Source organism: Pagrus major, chromosome 6, assembly GCF_040436345.1.
Source record: "Pagrus major chromosome 6, Pma_NU_1.0".
NCBI classification, from domain to species: Eukaryota; Metazoa; Chordata; class Actinopteri; order Spariformes; family Sparidae; genus Pagrus; species Pagrus major.
The window spans coordinates 16785632-16807209 of record NC_133220.1 but is presented as its reverse complement, the minus strand read 5'-3'; the positions used below and the strand labels follow the sequence as shown (position 1 = coordinate 16807209).

The following is a 21578-nucleotide window of genomic DNA, read 5'->3' as shown; positions in this document are numbered from 1 at the left end:
CTGCCACACAATTCATATAACTTAAACATTCTCCCTTCTTCAGCTTTTGTTAAGTCTCCCAAAAGTCTTGAGGGGAACATCTGGCTTAGCTGATAAATACTCCCCTATGTTCACCAGCCAGTTGCTAATGTTATTTGCCACTTGGTGCTGGGCCGGTACCACACGGTGAGTTTATCAGAACATTTTTGTCTGAAAACAGCTGCTTGCATCTAGAAACAACGCTGATGAGAGCACTCAGGTTGGAAAACTAAAACAATGAGCTATAAAGCTTTGTAAAGCTGAGGGGAACTGCAGAGAAGTTTGTCAGAACGAGGGCCTCTTTTATATTACACACAATGTTATCATTCGATAAATTGTTAATATAAGAATATGGTCAGATTTATGTTTCAGTTTCAGTCCAAGGTTAAAAAAGGTTGCATGCAAATCCTCACTTTGTAATATAACATCAGTATAACTGTTGATTGATCTAAATATTGCTTTATGTAACTAAATATTTACTCTAAAGATAGAAAAACATGTCCCATCTCTTAATCTGTGGTGCCATTGATAGCTAAAATATAACTCAGTAAGAGGATTAATTGGAACAGAATAAGGCTGAACTGAGCTACAGCTACAGTTGACTATCTCTAATATAAAGCTAATTTAGATCTAAAGAAACATCCAAAGCAAGTCTCATATCCTGCCCTAAACTCTAAAGTGTGGGAATCATGACAGATCAAAGCTTTTAATGTCTGCTTAGAGTCAGATTTGACTGTCAGAGACCACACCAGTAACACACAAGGATTGTTAAATACACTGGAATTTCCCTTTGAGTTGAATATTAACAGAATTGTGCATAAAAAAAGCCTCACACGGTCTCAGCCGGGACCAGGCACACTGCCAGCAGATGTAATAAAAAAACACACATCAGACATTTGTAGGACTATTGAATATCATAAACTGTAATTTGCTAAGTGTTGCCTGGAGGAAATGTCATTATGATGCAACCTCGACTGTTCAAGCAAGTTTTGAGATGAATAAACTGCGCAATTAATTTGTGCTTAGAGTACTGCTGAAGATTTTTACGAGAGAAGAGAAACGGTTCTTTAATTTGGGTGATTCAGATGAATCATTGAACGCAAATACAGAAGGCAAGAGAGCAAGTGGCCGTTATTCAGTGCTAAGTCTATTCCAAATGTGTGATAGTAAACAGCTGGTTGATGAATAACAGCTGTCGAAATGCGAGACTTGTGACTCAATCTGGACGAATCAAAAGTATCAAGGTTGGACTTCACTCACGGATACAAGTTGCTTTTCGCCTGAGGTCAGGTGATTTGATTTCAAACCTACCTGTAATCTGTCCCCTCCACAGGCGTCCACGTGTACGTCCGCATGGCCTCGTCGATGTATCTCTGTGGACGACCACAAACAGCCTCTGATAAGTAACCCTGTCGCATCCTCAGCACATGTCTTTCCCCATAATTGGAGTGAAACAACGGATCCCAAACATACTGAGTGATTCAAATTCATTACAACACCATTCAGGAAGGTGCTACTTTGGATCATGATTGAGTCTCATATATTGATGACTTGCCTCATCAACTGACTTAATGAGCGTCTTGATTTTCCTTTGCCCTGATTTGCCATCAATCATCTGTCGACGGATCTGAAAGGCGAGAGAGCGTGAGAGAGAGAGAGTGATGCTGCAGCGTGAGAAGGCATACTGATACATTAGAACGTGCCAAATAAAATGATCAGATGAAACATGTAATAAATACAGGAGCTGATAGTAATGATGATGTTGCAGTGTTTTTTTTACCTCCTCCTTGTTGTTGTCTTCCAGCTCTGCATCCAGAAAGTCCAGAGTGACGGGCTCCCTGAAGTTAATGATCTGAAAACAGAGAGAAAGCAGGAGAAGATGGAGGAGGAGGGTAAACGTCAGTTAGCAGGAATAACATCCAAATTTGGCTTCAGAATCAGAAGCGGGTAAACTTATAAGATTCTGGGCTGCGTTTTTAGTTGGACCTACTTTGGGTCGCAGGTTGGGGTGCAGCAGTACGTAACCGTTTGGGTCGATGGCGAATGTGTAGCCATTAGCTCCGAGCTGCACAGAAAAAGAGTGATTGAAGATGGTATTCCACAATCATCAATATAAAAGTTATATGAGAGCAATATTGAGAGTACAACATGCTCACTCTGTATGTAGGAGTCTTCTTTTTGATTTCGTTGATTGCGATATCAACTCCCATGACTCCGAGGATGAGCTGGTTCTGTAGGAAGAACATAGAAGGTAATTATGAGCAATTTATCAACAAACAGCACAGCACAGGCGTTGGAGATTCAGAGCTGGTAGCTGTGCCTAGAGATTACTAAGAAAATCTCCATGCCATCTTTGACTTATCGCTTTATGTGCAATCTGATTAGTCCGTATTTTTACAGTCTATCTTAAACTGAGTTGGTTTGCAGCAGCATCACTGCTTTAAGCCTGTGTGATAAGCTCAGAGTAAATACTTTGGTCATGGATAGTGGAAGCTGGATGAATCTGTGCTCCGTGGATGATAAAAGACACTCAGATGTGTGCTTGTGATGTCTGTTGTCACCTCAGGGGGGAGGTGTTGCCTTGAAGAGCAGCAGCTGGGCGGACGCCATTATAAAAATGACTGATGATGGTCAACAACAACGGTGCAAAACAAAACCTGAAACCCTCCTGCTGCTCCAGCTCTAGCATATGTTTGAATAACCTCATACATGTATCGTTCAACCACATAAATGTCAACAAAACACTGTTCTTACATGATGATGAGGGGAAAGACTTGTTAATACAAAGGCTCAGCGGGGGCATGAGTCATACTGTGGGCTTTGTAAGTGAAAAATCATCCAGCTATTTTAAGCTCCATATCTATGATGTCTTTACCTGAGAGCTTACAGTATCAGCAGTGAGGTTGAAGACTGGCATCGTTCCAGTGATGACAAGGCCCAAACCCTGATGAAACACGTCAGAAATCCAATTTAAAACATTTTGTTGCGTTTCAAAAGAACTTCACAACTTGTATAATTAAAAATATAAACAAGAAGCAGTATTTGACTCAACTGAAATTTAAGCTTTGAAAAAAAAAAAAAATGAAATTGTATAAATTGAAAGGTTCTTTAAAAGAAATTAAAGACATGCTTGCCGTAGCTCTCTTAAAGAAAAAAAATCCAAATATAAGATAGGAGATAAGATAAGACAGAACTTTATTAATCCCAAAGGCAATACTTGAGCCAAACATTGTTTCAAAAAATATCTATAAATGTCCTGAATGCCAAATTGAGCCCCACTAGTGGTCGTAGTTCAGCACCAGCATTTTAGACCAAAACAAACCAGTGTGTCACCCATACCTCCCCTCTCCCTTCACGCACCCCGCCCTGTCTACCTCCGCCGTTCTCAGCAGCACAGAGGAAGCATCCCCTCAACACAGGAGATAACGGAATAAAGTTACCCTTTTGTGGACAGTGTCAAGTGACAATTTAAGTATATTAGGCAAACAAGATGATGTACATGCTGGCTATTATTTGCTTCAGTAACTAGCAGAACGAACGAGAGGTGGGCGCTGGAAGGTGGACAGTAAAGGCACGTTTAGTGTTTGTGTTCTGACTTATTCCACTTTTTGGGGACAAACACCAGAGTCAAGACCGCATTTGCATGAAAATACTTAGTAGCCCAAGTCTGTGGTTTTCTTAACATGCACGTGTTGCCACACCGGCTGAGAGGGAGTGTGACTCTCTGCTCAGGACGTCTTTAGTCCACTGTATGTTAACAGAGCAAGTAGTTGTTTCCTGACATCTAGTGAGGCCGAATGTTGTATATTGGACTTTTAACAATCGTTAAGGATTTATATATCAAAAATAGCAAATTGAGTAAATAATCAAACACAAATTTAGAAAGACGCATTACTCTCAGGGTTAATGATATAAAATGCCTTTTTTAAGTTCTCCCTCACCAGAGCATCCTGGTAGACGTTCGTCCACTGCACCTGCTTGGCTTTATTCCCAGCCAGCACCATGGGACGACCGAGGACATCCAGGTACTCCTGCAGCAGCAAAAACCCACACAATAAACACACATAATCAAACAGACGTTTACAGTGCTTGTCATGTACTGGCATTAAAGGCAGAGAGCTGGAAGAGCCATCCAACGTTCATCTGTCATAAAACTATAAGACCCTGACCGGCCTCCTCTCTGTCACCACATAAACCAGTGGGCCACCATCAGCAGCATCCCAGTCCTGCCGAGCTATAAAGCCTCCAGTCCTGACACACTCAAGGCCGTTTTTCATCATTATGAAGGAGCTATTAAAAACACATTAAGGGTGTCAATGGCACGACGTGCAAACAGGCCATTCTCCCAGAGGCTCTACTGTCATCGCCAGCACTGTGAGAATGTCCCACAGCGATGGTGAATAGAGGTGAGGGGTTAAGTCTACTACTAATACATCAAATTCACTATATTCTTCTGTTCTCAGGAGCCACGACGCACAACAGCTGAGATGTCTTTTTTTTGTAAACAACCTATTGATCCTTCTCACTTTGGAGAGGGTGTGTAATTGGTAAAATTATTGAGTGAGTGACCTTGTGACATATGAAGCGACTGCACAGTTTGGAGGAAACAGAAGCCTGCCGAGGGGGACGAGACGGTCACACTGTGAGATTTCACTGCCTTGTTATTATAAAGACCAGAGACAGAAAAATTATTCTCTCATTAAAGCGATTGAGTATTATATTGCCAACATTTACAAAAGCTCTAAATTATCTAATTCAGCAGTCGGTGAGAACCAAATGTCTATCTTTATGTATCGACACAATATATTCAAAATTAAAAACAGGATTAGAGGAAATGCAGCAGCTCTGTCTGGGTCAAATGTCAATTTTAATGATATTTTCAGAGGATGACAAATTTTCATCTATTTTGCAGTGAAAACGGGAAACATAACGCAGGTTTCTGACCCTTGTGCTGATCCTCGAATCCACAAAAGAGGCGCCCTGTGTAAGCACACAGCTATTTCAGTATAATGCTTTTGACCGTTTGTTTTTCCATCGCCTGAACAGTGAGGTGCTGACAGGCGTAACCTATTCTATTATTAGCTCAATAAAAGTCCGGTTTAACGCGCCACAGGGAGATATTCCATCAGGACAATGACAGCCAGACCTTTTCACGGGATATAGGGGAAATTTTCCGCCTGGCTAGAACAATCTAGGAAACATAAAAAGTCAGCAACTGGAGATGTGTGCTCTAAAGGAATCAGAGCCGTATAGACTCCAGCAGCATCCCTGAATGTTGATTAAATGTTATTGTCTCCCCGGATACCGTAACAACCACAGTCTCATCAGTATGTTCCCTCTAAAGACAAACACCCTAACTAAAGCTTGCTATTGTTGCTCCACTGACATCCTATAGAGGCCAGAATGGATGCAATAAGTCACGACCATGCAGAAACACAAAATATAGTGCCACTTATCTAAAAAAACTACTCCACTCTTCCTACATAATGGCATGACTCAGGACGGTATGAATAAGAATATTTTTGCCATCTGTGGTCCATCTGTTATTTGAATGTTGCCGTCTTAGTCCAGTGAGACTCTGTGATGTGTGTGTGATGTTGAAGGGCAGAGTACGATTAAATATTGTGTCTTCTGGGCCTATACGAAGAGTTGTAGTCACCCACCTTCAGAAAACCTATTAGAGTAAGTGGCAGTCCTCAGAATATAAATATGCCAGAGTTAATGGAACAGCTGACAGTATATTCTGGGGCCTGATCGCTCACCGTGGGCTGAGGGTGGGTGGGTGGGAGGAGGAAGGAAGGGAGGGGTGTGTAGTGGCTCCCTCCACCTTCCAGCGACTGAGTCAATTTCTACAGCTGGAATGAGGTTATCCCAAGGGCCTCTAGAAACTCGTAGTGCCTCAAGCAAGTGAGGGGGGTTGTCAGGACCATGGGTGTGGAAGGAACCGGAGGTTTGTGTGTGAAAGAGGAAGATCTGAAAGTCTTTACTTCAGAGCGTCAAGAAACATTATACTCCTTGTTATCACTCCATCTCTGACTCTGATCCATTGTATCATCTCATGTCCCTTTGTAACTGAATACTTAAAAGCATATCTACAATCTGTGTAATTATCATGAAAGCAACCATGAAGGAAGAACGAACGAGCTTCTTGATTTTAATTGCCGTTTTCTGGCGGCTTCATGAAGGTGTGTTCAGCTTGCTTGCACTCCATATATCTTACCTGGGTGTTGATTCTGATGGCTCCAATCGATGGAATTTCAAAGTAGTAACCTGAAGATTAAAAAAAAAGGGAATCAATACACTATTCCAACGGAGAGCTGCTGTGTGCAGACTGCTTCATGGTGCCTTGCTGGTGACATTCTCAAGAGTTAAACAGTCACAGTGTGTACAAAAGTGATCCATTTGTAGATTGGAGACTAATCTCTTCCATGTTATTAGCTACATGTAAAACCATCATCTCCAGCTCGTGATGTTGTGCCAAGCAGACAGGATAGAGCTTGTGGCCATTGACCTCTCCACACTCGTAGTTTTGCTGCAGGATGTAAATGTGGAGGCTCATTGGGAATGCTGAGCCCCAGGCACTGCTGCTGCTGATTAGGAATGGAGGAGAGTGACCGACTGGGTCAATAACCACGCCGCTCCCCAAGTTATTAAAGCCATGAGTGTTTATACAAAGAGCCGCGAAATGGAGACAGCATCCCCAGAATGTTAAAAGGCAGAGATGACTCTCATTATTTTGATACATTATGCACTTTGCCACAGTGGTTTGTGTCGAGATTTGCCTTCTCCGTCTCATTCATTTGCACACGCGAGCATGCAAACATTGCACCCACATTCACATACATATACATTTCACAACACAATCAATGGCTCACACGCACGCACACACGCGCACACACACACACACACACACACACACACACACACACACACACACACACACACACACACACACACACACACACACCCCGCCACATGCAGGGCAAAGCTATTTGTCATAGTTTTGTGCAGAGCAGTAGTTTGTCCCAGTGCTTGTGGCAACATGCCAGACAGGTGGCATCTGTGGTTGTAGGGCAAAGCCCGATGAGAGTTGAAGACAGGAATATAGAGGCTGTAACTATAAAAGTATGACTGTCAGGTTAACGACAGAGGGCTGCCGCGTGAGGGGCAATTGTAAATTTAATCAATAACCTATTCTCATTGTGGAACATAATGCCTCTAATGTCAGCTGTCCTCAAATGTCATCATATATTGTGATATATATAAAGTTTATGCTGTGTCAAGTACGAGTATGCATTTTCCTTCCACAGTATGTGGACCAGCATGCACTACTTTCTATTCGTAGTCAGTTTTCTCATCAAGATTGTTGTTGAGACACCATCTGAACATAAATAAGTTTACCCTACAAACTTGCACAACACATTTCTTGCCAAAAATCATGAGCCTCTTGTCCACTTTTGCATGGTTGGCAGGCATAGTTTGACAAAAAGACAATAGTTCCTGCGTGAGACTGCTCACAACAAGGTCTGTGGATTCTCTTGAGTAAGTGGGTCATGATTTCTGGAAAGAGACACTGCTGTTGAGTTTTTCAAACGTATTTTTGGCACTTTGAGCACCACAAGCAGAGCGCCATCTAGTTCAATTAAATTTTGCGAGAAGGCGGAAATCTCCAAAACTCAGCAACTTACACCAAAACAATCTAGATCAGGGGTCACCGACCGCTGTGAGACTGAGAGCTACCTCAAGGAGACAGAGTGATATGGAGGGCAACTTGTTTTATAAAATCATCTGCCCTTCTGTCATCCACGTGTCAAAGAAGCTTGTCGTTAACTATGTAGGCAATTAAAACTAACATGCACCGAACGACAATGCAACAACCAGGTGCACATGAGTGTACAAAACAACAGCATAAGAAGGCCTACAATCAATAGGAGTGGTGTCATCATAATCAGTGTGTGTACAGGAGGAATTTAATACCATAGAGCATCTCTCAATGTCTATTGTGCATGTGTGATTGACCAGAGACAGGAGGGGAGAAGCGAAGGCAGATTGTACACTAGTAAATCGATCGCAGATGGCGTTGTTCTCTCGGCCGGATTAAAAAAAGATTAAAAGTAGGCTATAAAATGCTAAAATGGGTCATCATAGTCGTGTTTTATGAGTGGGAAACACTGTTAAAAAAAGTACCTTATAAAAGGTACTTTTGTGCAAGTATTAGGATCGCCAATGCAGCATATCATATTTGCTGCTTTCATCCTCCATTTCACCTACTTCTCTGAAGATAACTCTCCCCTCTGTTTTGGATTTTGTATCACTGGGAGAGAGCATGGAGAAATGCTTCCATTGTCCTCAGAGTCACAGAGAGGTTACTTTCTTCTTAAGATGGCATTGAAGCTCAAGTGAGACAACAGCTGGCATCTCCAAGTGGCCTAGTTGTATGTGTGTTTGTGCTTGTGTGTGTGTGTGTGTTAGTGCTGTTCGTCTAATGTGTGTATGTCACGGGTGAAGGGTTAGGGCCTGTGGAAGTGTCAGGGAGCTGGCTCTGCTGGAGTGAGATACCAAAGAGTAATAAGCACTGAAGATATGAGAGGACAGCTCCATTGAGGCTGGTGTGTCAACACTATTGTCTTATGCTGGCATAGACTTTAGTAGCATGGTAATCACTACAGTTGCGAACAGCAAAGAGCGTGTTGGCACAGAGGCGTAATCCTGGACTTTCCCCAGCCTGACAGGGAGATGGCACGGTAATCATCTTGCTACCAGACTCCTCCTGCTAATTAATAACAACTTCTGGGGGAGATACTTCTGAAGCATTCGGCTCCACTGGCAATAAGCTAATCAGCAGCAGCAGTTAGCCGAGGCTTCATACAGACGGCTGAAGGCCTCATAAAGGAGCAGCTTCAGATAAACTGCAACCCAGAGAAACAATATTAAATCAACCCATAAAACGAGTGAGTAAGACGGGTGAGTTATGGATTAAAAAAATCAACACTGAGCACAGCAACAACAGCCGGAGTTGGTTGGGATTAAATGAGCTGAGTCAAGATGAGAATCATGCAGACAAAGTAGCTGACAGGAAGAGCGGCTGAATCACAAGGTGTGGAAGACTGTTTGTCAGAGGCAGGGATGCTTGTTTGTTGGGCTATTTTAAGGATTGCATTGTTTTTAGACTATTAAATATTGATTTGAACATCACATGCAAGAAGACAGACATCTGGATGAATCTTACTGATGATGTGTTTGTAATGGTGCAGGCAGGATTTAGTACTTTATTTGTCGTATGAATGTGTACATAATAGTTAAAGCAGTGTTTTGCTACACCTTTCTGTTTCAAAGTTTCAGGCAAGAGCAAACCCTATGTGAAGTCACCAATTGGTTGTGGACTACAGTTTTGAAGCCTCAAGTTTGGCATTTTTGGTGAAGCTGGGAGGGTTTGTGGTGGTAGCCACTTGTCAATCACAAGGTTGTCAAGCCTTAAAGCATACGCTGCTTTATTGTCTATTTACTCAAAACGGGACCATAATTTCAGAATGTGGATCCTGTGCTTTTTCAGAGGACCTGAAACTAGTGACTGAGACAATAAACTCATTAGCAAACGGTTTACTGAGGTAATAAATCCAGTGAGAAGTGGAAGCAATGTGACTTCTTTTGCAGCCGGATGAGTCTTCCCTGCTGGCCATTAGAAAGAGTGCAGGTTTCAAGTACTTTGGCATTGGCTTCAGTTGTCCCACTCAGAAGCTCTGACCACTATATATACTGTCTGTGGTTTCAAGTGTATTTCACCTGTGACCACAGCCAGCATCACTGGTAGGTGTGGTCACAAGCATGTCTGCTTTCTTGCACCTGTAACAACACCAAACAGTGATGTGCGACAGCCAGGTGCTTAAACCACTGGAGTGAAAACACAGTTACATTTTTTGGAGGTGTTAAGTCACTTGTCAAGGTAACTCAGGGAAGGTAAGGATCAGTACACCAATGACCCCGAGGAGAAAGTCCAGAGAATCCAGAAAATGGATGAATTTATTTCTGAATTTGTTTTGGTCTTGCTCTCTCTTTTTCTCTTTCTCATGTTATTATGAAGATATGCTCTCGGGTACCAAAATTTGGCACAGATTGATTTGGTGAATTGGTATTCGTACTTGTAGTACCAACGTCATTTGGTCCGTAACCTTAAAAGTACTGAGTTCGATACCCAACCATAATACTCCATTAATGCATCTTTACCTGTGTTTTCTTTAATATTGTATGTTTTAATGGTGTTTCTTTAAACACTATATTGCACAGAGGTGTCCAATGGAGTATGACAGAAAAATGTGTCCGTTAATAAAAGCCCTATCAGGACAAATGAACAACCTGCTTGACCTTCTAAGCCTCAGCCAGAAGCCATATTTTTTTTTTTATATTGTACATACAGACATATTGCTAAGATAGAAGGACCTTAATCCACTTACCTTTATTGGCACAAGCTATCCACTGCAAAGGGGTGACATCATAATTATGTTGGCCAACAGAGAAGGTGAACACACGAACCTGCAGCGAGAGGACGAAAGAATGCATCACATGAAGAACAACAAACTTCCTGCAGAGAGAGCGAAACAATACTGCAAAAACAACCTTCTGGATGGAAATAAGGTTACGTTCATGTGACTTTATGATAAAACATGAATCAGATTAGCCTCCCAGTCAACCCACAAAACCGTCTCCAACACAAGACTGCAGTGAAAGAGTTGTCAAACTGCAGATTACTCTTTCATGACAGCCGCCGTCATGAGGGAAGCGGATAGCAGTGGGTATCAGAATAAATATTGGTGGGGCTGTGAGATGGGGGAAGGAGGGTTGGGAGTGAGAGCTAGACTGGAACAAAGATGTAAACCATGTATCTACTGGCTGTAATTTTATAGGCTCTGATGATAAAGTGGCTAATTAGTCAGCAGGTCAGAGCTGTTAACACCAGCAGCAAGAACAACAAAAGAGACAGATGAAGAGAGACGCAGACAGAGAGAGGGAGTTGTAGAAAGGCCAAAGAGATGAATCACAAGAGGAAAAATCCAGAGTCAAAACAGCCAAAATGGAAGTACAGAAGGATTAGAGTTACATGCACAGATTGGAGTGGCTCTGCATGTCTGACAGTCTAACTAACACAACTGCCTGCTCAATAACGAGACAATGTCGGCAGAGTACGGAGGGAGATGGGGAGTGAAGGGAAGGGCCTGCTAAGACAGTGTCTGGACATGCATGATCTCTCAGGCTGACAGAGCGAGTGGATGAACAGATAACAGCCTTGTGGGGACAGACTCACCGTTTTGTTGGGCCAGTTGTACTTCTCAAAGATTTCCTGTGCACGATCCTCCCCGCCATCTGTAAACATCATTATCATCTTATTGCAGTTGGCCCTCGGGGCACTGCTCTCCTGTGGCACATGAAGGGTGGGAGAGAAGAGCAAAGGAAGAGAGTGAGAGAGGCAGGGAGACAGGTAAGGTAATATGTAAGAATAACAGGGGAAAGGTGAACATGCTAGAGCATCATTTAAAACAGTGCGGTAGATATGATTACAGCTCCCAGAAGAATTTTTAAATGGCTCCAGATTTAAAAGATTGGGTAGATGCAATGGAAGAGATTTACCACATACATCTCACCTCAGCAGATAAACAGCAGTTATTAATAGGATTAATTTTCCACATTAAATTCAAGCATTTTTCAAGGCTGCAACTAGCAATTACTATCGTTATTAGTTAATCTGCTGAATATTTTCATGATTAATCGTTTAGTCTATAAAATTGTGAAAAACACTCATCACAATTTCCCAAAGTTACGTCTTAAAATTGCTTCTTTTGTCCAACTAACATTCCCAAACCTTAATACATTGTGTCTATCATGAATGATGAAGACGAGTAACATATCCTCACATTTAAGAAGCTGGAACCAGCAAATATTTGCAATTTTTACAGCAACTTACAAAAGATGCTGAGGTAAATTAAATATTTAGATACATACATTATTTGTACTTAAAATTGTCATTTCACTTCATCACATTAAATCAGATGTTATTGTGCTATACACAACCAAAATTATGTTTCATGATAGGATTCAACAAAAGGGTGACAAATTAAAAGAAAACACAAAAAAAGTCTCAGCCAATATAAAACAATCTATTACCTCCGCCAAGGAGGTTATGTTTTTGCCTGTGTTCGTTGGTTTGTTGGTTGGTTTGTTGGTTTGTTAGCAGGATTGCACAAAAACTGCTGAATGGATTTCCTCGAAATGGGTCTCGACCCAGAATAGACTCCATAAACCTTTGGTGCGGATCCGGATGAAGGAACGGATACAAGAATTTTTCTTCTTACTTATGAGGTCAGGCTTATTTTGACATTTTCCTCAATTTGTCAGGGAATAATGGGGGAACAAATGAATGGATCTTGATGAAAAAAGGTCTATTTAGGTGTCTGGTATCTATGAGTGAGTACAATATCTGATCACTGCTTTCCTGTTTTCTACATTTGACACCGTGCTGTGGAGTAATGTCTGCCCTGTCATGTACCAAACCTTTCCTTAAAATGAATAAAAACTAAAAGATACTATTCTTTTACTACTTTGTCCTACATTTATTGCAATATATCCACCTAAACTTCTAGCTTTTCCTCTTTCATTTACAAATTTCATAGTTGGTAGGCTTAGGCTTCCTCATATTCTCATAATTTAAGGATTTGAAGTATACGACATTACTCTAGCGTTAAATTTGATTGTGTCAGAAGCATTTTCATGAGCATTACAGCACTATAAGCTCACAGCCAGGCACCAGTCTTTAGCATTCAGCATTGATACAACCCCCCCTCCTGCCTGCACGGCAGCTGCCATTGATATGCAGGCCAGCGGCATGTCAATCTGACAAGATTCTAATAAAGATAAATAATATTGCTACAATTACATATTTTTATTGTGCTTCTGCCACCAATCATGGGTGCGAGTCCGCCACAGACAGCGATTAAAGGGGCCTTTTTATTTCTCATTCTGCTGGCGAGGGAAAGGGGAGGGGGGGGGGGGGGGGGGGGGGGGGGGCAGCTGGCAGTTGGCTCTATGCCTCCAAGCCCACCAGAGGAATATAAAGTGTCTGTGGCTGATCTCCTCTGGGCTGCGCTCATCAATCATCCCATCAGAGCCCATTAGGGTGGCAGCCTCTTAAAATACACAGCAGCATACGGAGCTGAGGCAGCACCTGTGCCGAGAGCACGTGGCTGCCTGCTGCTGACAGACGTCACCGCTGTGCTGGCTGCTGCAAACGTTAGCGTGACTCCGCCGCAGCAGCAGTTATTATCTAACCTACCTTCGACAATGACAGAACTCTGGAAACGTCTTATACAAACCTGGGCCACTTGCTGTCAGCACTGTTTTATCACTGTTAATTTAGTTTTATTAATTGGATTAGACAGTAGCCCTGACAGGATGTATAATAACACGCTGGAATGATATTTACAAAGCTCCAGCATGTTAGTGACGACTTTCTGGAGGCACACACAATCCCTCAGCTGCAGACAAACATCAACTCTTGCATTGCCCTTCTCTGAAAAGACTGTTGGCACCTACATTGAGAAGCTGTTCAAAGGCAAACGTGAAGCCAGACTTGTAATCTGTGGTTCCTTTGGCTTGCATATGCTTGACAGCCTCCTTGAAGATCTTCTTGTTCCGAACATTGGCTTGGACCAAAGTCCTGAAGCACGGAACGACGGCATCGGCCTTCTCGTTGAACTAGAAGAGCAGACACAAAGACACACATGAGCATACTGTGCATGTACTGGCTTTTCTGGGCACTGCTAAATCTACAAATTTAAATTTGGTGTCTGCTGTAAGACTGTGTCTTTCTTTGTGGTTTTCTCGATCACACGTGTAGTTCATGGCGGCAGGATGCAGACGTGGGTGTGTGCAGATGCAAGCTGCCCCGTGACTCTCTGGCTGGCAGTAAACATAGGTAATTACAACTTTCCACACAAAGAACAGGTGCACCTGAAACGCCAGTGCAAACCACTAAACAGAAACCCAGCCAAGGCAATATCATCTGTCTCATCTCATCCACCAAATTAGCCTAAAACGGTGTGTGTGTGTACGCTTGTCTGTGCTGCGTATGGGTGTGCACGTGTCATATATTTTTCTACCTGTGTGCAGCGTCTATGCGTGATTACAACATTAGCAGCAATGTCTATAATAGCAAGTTTCAAATGCTATTTCTTCTTGAAGGTCAACCTCAAAATCTACTGACATTTTCAGGACAGATTGATGTAAAACATTACGTGCGAGAAAAGCTGACATTTCTCTTGCTGTTGTATCATATTTAAATTGTCAAAGAGAATAAATCAAACGCGCAAAAGTATTCAGAGCCACATATTCAATATCCAGCGCTGTGTCACTTCTTTAATATCACATCTCTTGCATCTTAAAATGTTAGGAAATAAAGCAGCTGTGAAATGAGATTAAGAAAACAACGAGCCGGGTTACATCTACTATCTATAATAAATAAGAAATAAAGTCCCATGAAATAAAGTCTGTATTATTAAAACTAATTATATTGCCATTACAGAGTGAGCGAGGCCACCGTTTGTCATAAAGAAGTGCGCTGAAGCATGCAGACCCCAGAGACGGTGTTTGATGATTATTTTCAGTTAATTTTTGGTTATTAATGTCTTTTGTGTTTGCAAATAATTCACATCCAAGCTTCTGGAGGCCCTCTCTTTCTTTATAGGGGTGAAAATCAGATGCGTTCCCACCCAGATTACCATGCTCATTTCTTGCTCTTAGAGCCGGGATTTAGAGGCATACAGTGGCTAAGAGCAATGGATTATGAAGGATTACTGAGGGAAGACTCCAAACAGAGCCACCACACCGAGCATGTGCATGTGTTTGTGTTATCTGTCCGGCAGTATAGGATAACGTTAATATTTCCCTCCGCATTAGTCCTAATAGAAAGCAGAAGAGAGAGGGAGAAAGAAGCGGACAGTGGTGGCGATGCAGGAAAAGCAAATACACCATAATGAGAGAAGTGCGGTATTTCCGCTGCGAGCAAACAACTGGGAGCAGTATAAGCACACTCCATGCTTGATTACAACCTGTTCAATGAACACGACAGGAACAATTTGTATCATTAATCGCAATATCATAGATCTACAAGTTTCTGCTCACCCTGGCCACATTCACGTAGTCGTCATCTGATAGAGTGTCCAGCATCTCATTTACGGAGGTTTTCATCAGCTTCAGAGTGAGTCCGCTGACACTCCCACTCCTGCAGGAAAGAGGCAAGGAAGCTCAGTTATCAGAAGACATGCCCTGATCCCACTCATGTCCATTTTTCTAACAGATTTTGTCTTCATATCTAAGCATGCATTCAAAAATACATCTGGTGATACAAGAGTACTTTGATTGATGCATTGATCGCCTTTCTTCTAACTTTAGGCTTTCCTCAGACCAACAGGTGGCACTAGCGTCCTTTGAAGGAGACATCCACTCCATCCAGGAGGAAATGTTGAAAGAGGAGGCAGTGAGAGAGACTTAGATACTCACACATCCACGATGATGACCATGTCCTTTGGAGACGATGCACCTTGGATATACCTGTACAAAAGACACAAAAAAATGGGCTTTAATTTGTTCTCCATAATCTTTGAGAATTGCACTAAAGAAAGAAGCCAAAGTCACAATGAGCTGAGCCGTGATAATGTGCAGCGACCACGGTTGAGTCCACTTAAGCTACAGAATACTGAAAAGGCTTATGTGCTTAGAAGAGTTAATAAGTTGTGTTATATACTGCAGTGTTGGCTACGGCTACTGTCGGCTGACTTCAACAGAGATACTCCTCTTTACAGAATAACAATGCCTCCTCTAAATAATTACCGCATAAGCCAAAGTAATTGCTAGTTTATGGTCTAAGTGTATAATAACACATTCACCACAATGGCCTGCACTGAGCTCTACAACCTCCTTAGCACACAAGCCGCCATCACCGAAAAGGCAGCCCCTCTGCTAGCTTAGCACGGAGTCTAAAGGGTGCAAAAATGAACATCTTCTATATCAACTCAGAGAGGTTCATCCAACTGTTAATCAGAACCAATAACACAGACGAGATTGTTGTCTGTTTAAACAGGCTTTGTTGATGATCAGATGGTTCCATTTTGATAATATTTATCTCAGATCCTGCTTAAATTAGCTAGGTTTTTGTTTTTTTTAAATGTGACATTATTTGCAGTGATGGAATGTAACTAAGTAGTTGCACTCAAGTACTGTGTGGCCCACCTGCAGTTCTTTCAGGGACCACCAGTTGGCTACAGCCCACACTTTGGGAAACACTGGTAAACAGTATATACGTACATGTATCTATATGTATAATTGGCTTTTACTTGTTCTTTTGATACTTAAGTTAATTTACTGCTGGAAAATGACTTTTGATTCTTAAGGTTTAATATCAGATACTTTATGACTTTTAGACAAATAACGTTCGAATGGGTGACTTTCACTTTTACCAAAGTAATATTTTAACATAATATCTTAATTTTTGGGTAATTTTTACAAACCTGATTATTTGTCATATGTTATAAGACAGATGCTACAGACCTCTTGATGTAGTTTGATATTTTTTCATTTTCAGGTGACTTCCCAAATCAAATGCGATTTGTTGAAGTGAAGTAATCTAACTTCACTAAGTAAAGAAGTGAACAGATGTGTAATTATTTTATGACCAAATAAAAACAAAAGATTTTAGACCTTGAAATGAGCATGAATGACTTATTAAACTGGAATTTTCCGCAGTCACGCTCTGGTGACTCATACAGTCTAATACGCTGTATATTTAGTCACTTGAAATTTAAATAAACTTGTCGAGGAGCAGCCTGAGTAGTGTTGACCTGTGCTGTGGAGAGCCTGTGCTGAGCTAAGTACTGTCAGTAAAATAAGATAGCTGATGTTCTGTTGCTTTGATGACTCATCAGTTGGGCGTTAGACGCATTATTTACTCTGCCGGTCCCTTTGTTGGGGGAAGGCACGCGCTGCTCAGGACCGTTATGCCTCTGCTGCGAAGCAGCTCCTAAAATAGGGCCGTTCTGGGTGTGTGTCAGCCACGACACAGCGTGGACCCACAAGGCAGAAACGGCCCTGAACTAGCAAGGCCAGACAACTTGTGTTCCTGCAGAGACGGACACGTAACATCTGTCTACGGTTGATAGAGGATGGCATACAGAGGGAAATCAAAAACTCAGTCATTCTGTTCCAGTGGCAATTAAATTCACATTTACCCCTGATACAAAGAGAGCTGAGATTGATGGACAATATAGGCTTTTCTATGGCACTCTGGGAGGGGGGAGGGGGGGTTTCAAACATGAGTACTAGTTTGACATTCTGAGGAGTGAGCAGGCAAGCAGTTAGCAAACGTCTTAGGCACAGGCAGAGTAATCATCAGGGGTCTCTTTCTGCTGATTATCAGCCGTTCCGCTGAGTGTGGAGAGAAGCCAGCTGCCTGTGGGCCAGAGAGGCTCTTTTCTTATGCTCGGCCAAGCTGATATGGAGGTAGAGCAACAGAGCCCCGGTAGGCTTCGCCACTGCTCCCGCAAGTCTCACCGCTCCCACTCACTGGCAGGCGCCACTCCAACCTGCAGAATGAACCCTGACCTGTGTTGAAGTGACGTCCCCCAGCACGCTGCCTGGGCTGCTCAAATCTGTTTTTTTTTTATTTTAGATGCAACCCGGGCACCACTCTGCTGAAAAGCTGCCTGAAACCCCCAGATGGAACAGAGACTCGGCACCAGCACCGCCTCACAAGAGGTTGATTAAGTGAGCATGCCCAGAGTGAACACGGGCAAAATGTATGTGTGTGTGTGAGAGAGTAAGAGAGAGAGTGAGGGGGGAGGGAGAATCCAATTATTTTCAATAATAAAGAATGCCACATCAAAGGTAGAACTTCCGCAGCTCTCCACAACTGTGTGGCGTATGAAATCAGGTCTGGAACCATGAGGCATATTGGCATGCATGACTTTTATCAATTTAATTACTGAAATCTTAATTTGAGGGAGTGAGAGGGGAGAGGAAGAGAGAGCTGAGACTCCACACGGCGTCGGCTTCTTTCTTGTCGAGCGGATGGGGTTGGTGAAAGCGATCATCGATGCAGGACTGAAACTCGGTCAAAATGTGGCCCACGTCTCCACCACCTCAGGCTCATGGACGGAGACACCCCCGCTTGGAGTGTGAAGGAGGGTCATTTGGCGACGGCTGCTGCCTGCAGACCAACTGCAGTTTTTCATTAACTTCTGCGGTCAGTCCATTTCTCACTGAGGAGAATAGTCCTTTAATGGGACTTGAAGTTATTTTGAAGGGGCTAAATGTTAATTATAAGGCAATGCAGACTTCTATTACTAGTAGTCATTATAGGTCATCCTCCACACCCAATGTATAATCCCACAATGGAGAGCTAGCCGTGCTAGCTTTGGCCCTAAAATCTGCTGAGAAAATATCACTTTCAAGCAGATCATTTCTCTCCAAGTGTGAAAGAGGCGGCATTGATCAGCAGTAATGGGGTTTAGGAGGAATGTGTGAGCAGTGATGAAGTAGAAGAGTAACACATGAGCCAGGATAGCGTCACTCAACACTGAAGCTATAGTGCTGCCATGGCTGATTTTCCCCACAGATTGTCTTGGTGTATCAGCAGCTCCCTCTTTCTCTCCCTTTCCATTGCCCTAAGTACAATTGAATTTTCTCTGTGCCTCTGAGCAGAGAACATCAGGATCAGAGAGAGCGGCACGGAGTCAAGGATTTTCAGTCTCAAGGCTGATATGCGGTTCTACGGTTCTGACAGATAAAAATCATGAATTGAGGCCGATATCAGTGTATAATTCTCCACATTTTGACTCATGGATCCAGATGTGATGTTTCTGCATGGATTCCAGTCAGTAATTACCTCTCCGCTTCTGCCCACTGATGCCATTCTTTCCCTGTCATTACCCAGTCTCCTGCGTGCCAAGGCCAGGTGACAAGCAGATGGGCCTGGCTGGTGCTGAACTGAGCCCTGTCGCCCATTCTGTCCCAACCGCGATACGACCATCAGCCTTCAGACACAACATGTCAGCCTGTGGCCTCTCTGTTGATTCACTCAAAGTTATGGTTGGTATCTGAACACTGGTGCTGAACCATTATAACTAGTCAGAGTGCCTCTCAGACACCACTATTATATTTACATATGATCATGTGTCTGTACTTTGTTACTCTGTGAGCAGCTCATTACAGAACATGAACTAGTGTAAAGGTGCTGTGGTTTCATCAACATGTTTAGACCTGTCCTGTTAACTCAATCCTTATGCTACATAAGCTATAATACATACAATACTGAATACTTAAATACAAGTACAATTACAGACTTGCTCATAAAAGTAGTTCCCCAAAGTAATGACTTAATTACAGTAATTTGAGTCATTGTAATTTGTTACTTCCACCCCGACGTATTACAGAAAACCTTTTAGCTCGTAGATAATAGTTGCAAATAACATGTAATTACCAACATTTGAGTGGCCAATGCTTTTTTTCTTTCCCTATTATTAACCAAATACATTTTGAAGCAAGTCTGGCCACAGAAGCTGTACTGACTTACAGTATATGCCCGTGAAAAAAAACAGCACAAAGCCATAACATACATCATGTGGGTCATGATATAAAAATGTCCGTACCATTACAATATGTACAATCAAGATAAAGCTTGATTCGTGTGTGCAGCAGACATGTGCTCTTTACACCGAGGTGGGACCAGGTATCGCTCTAAATGAGAGGAGATTAAAGCAGCAACATTTGCAGCCCCCCCACCACCCTTACAACCTGCCACCGCCACCACCACCCATAAATCTAAAAGAAATGCATTATACAAGCAATGAACACAATGACATATTCTGCGTTGTGGTGATTGTATTTTGCTCCTTTTGCAGCGGTCTGGTAAAGGAGTCTCATTGGAATTCATGAAATAGTTTTATCATGGCGCAGCGCTGTAAAATCAATACATTAACTGTGCCGGGGGGCCAACTCTCTCAGGAGATTGTGTTTATGCACCCTGACCCATTCCACAAAGTGTTGTGCATTACATTTAAATTGGAGGAATTATCTACGAAATACATTTCAGAAACATGCAAAAGATACATGTAGCATGATGCATGGACACATTCAGCAAGTGTGTTCATGTTTCACTTTTCTTGTGGACCATGTTTACGGCTGCATTGTACTGTCCAGTGCATGTAAATAATGAGCAGGATGCATATACAGTATGATCTATATTGTGCATGTGTGTAATGTGCAAATTCTCTTCACAATCAAGGCTCTGATATGCATGCATCATGTACAGTAGGTGTAAGCAGAGTAACCTCAGAATAATGGGAGAACTGTATATAAGACAGAAAGACTGCTAGGATGTGTGTGTGTGTGCGTGTAGGTGTGCGTGCGTGTGTGTGTGTGCATGCTCCCATGTGTGCATGGATTTGTGTTGTGCTGATGGGCTTATTATTTTATGGACTGCTGCTCTCTTAGTGCTCCTGTGGATGTGGCAGGCGAATAAAGATTGAATTAAGATAAAAATATAGGAGGATGGCGCCCAGAGAGCCTGCAGGAGAAAGAGATGTTGTCTGCCGTTTATTTATTCCACTCTCTGTTGATTATTGGAAGTGTTGGTACCGAGATTCACATTTCCATATTTTCGGTTATGCCTAAGAAGAACACACACAAAATGTTATGCTCGATTTTTCATCCACTTTCGTCTCTAAAAAAAAAAAAAGTACAGAATATTGAATTAATCATGCATGTTAGAATACATCAGCATCAATTATGAGCAGACCGGGATTAGTCTGTTACTGTTGCTCTGAGAGATGGAATAAAAAGTCTCCCGCTGTGTCTCTCACATCTTGGCTCAAACTGAAATGTCAAATATTTTACTGGGTCTCAAACTGTCACCTTCAGTTTCAACAATAACACACTAGTCTTTCTTTGGACCCTGCTCCTTGCTGAAGTGGGGTGAACAGAACGAAAGGATGAGGATGCAAAGCTCTAGATATAGGGAATGGTATTTTGGGGAGCCTCAGTTTAGAGGATTGACCAGCAGTCATAATATTTACAAAGAGGTTAGATTGACTTTTTGAAGAAATCAATATGTGATATAGACTACATGCTGTTGTGAGCCTGGGAGGTAATGGGATCTTTGCAACGCTTGGCTAACAGGACTCCATGCCTGTCTCTGGTTATTTCTCTCTTCGCCCTTTCACTTTTCCCTCTCCCTCACATCACCCTCTGCTTCGCTTCCCTTGATAACACGAACAGACATTATAATGGACAAATGTTAATAATTAATGTCAGAGCAATTGGAGACAATTAAGTGTGTTGACTGGACCATTAATTTTCCTGGGGCTGTGGGTGGGGGAGCAGACGGGGAGAGAGCCCATCTGTAGAGGCAGGCGGTCCTCCTCAGAGGTGCACCTGGTCAGTCACGCTGCCATCCATCCATCCAAGGAAAGCTACAGGTCCGTTGTGCTACATACTGGCCATGAGTGCTGGAGCCATCTTCA

The 21578-nt window shown here is 42.5% G+C and overlaps 1 protein-coding gene across 1 annotated transcript in view; it reads right to left on the bottom strand.

Annotated features, from left to right (window-relative positions):
- The window catches only part of cacna2d2a (calcium channel, voltage-dependent, alpha 2/delta subunit 2a), a 161384-nt gene that overhangs the window by 18869 nt on the left and 120937 nt on the right, over window positions 1-21578 (bottom strand). Inside the window, exons 9-21 of the mRNA XM_073469195.1 lie at window positions 15565-15615; window positions 15187-15286; window positions 13600-13761; window positions 11318-11428; window positions 10470-10548; window positions 6239-6288; window positions 3960-4049; window positions 2894-2962; window positions 2175-2249; window positions 2009-2083; window positions 1799-1870; window positions 1574-1645; window positions 1330-1391 (exon numbers count right to left, since the gene is read on the bottom strand). Coding sequence (XP_073325296.1) covers window positions 1330-1391; window positions 1574-1645; window positions 1799-1870; window positions 2009-2083; window positions 2175-2249; window positions 2894-2962; window positions 3960-4049; window positions 6239-6288; window positions 10470-10548; window positions 11318-11428; window positions 13600-13761; window positions 15187-15286; window positions 15565-15615 — 1068 coding nt within the window. The remainder of the gene's footprint in view (window positions 1-1329; window positions 1392-1573; window positions 1646-1798; window positions 1871-2008; window positions 2084-2174; window positions 2250-2893; window positions 2963-3959; window positions 4050-6238; window positions 6289-10469; window positions 10549-11317; window positions 11429-13599; window positions 13762-15186; window positions 15287-15564; window positions 15616-21578) is intronic.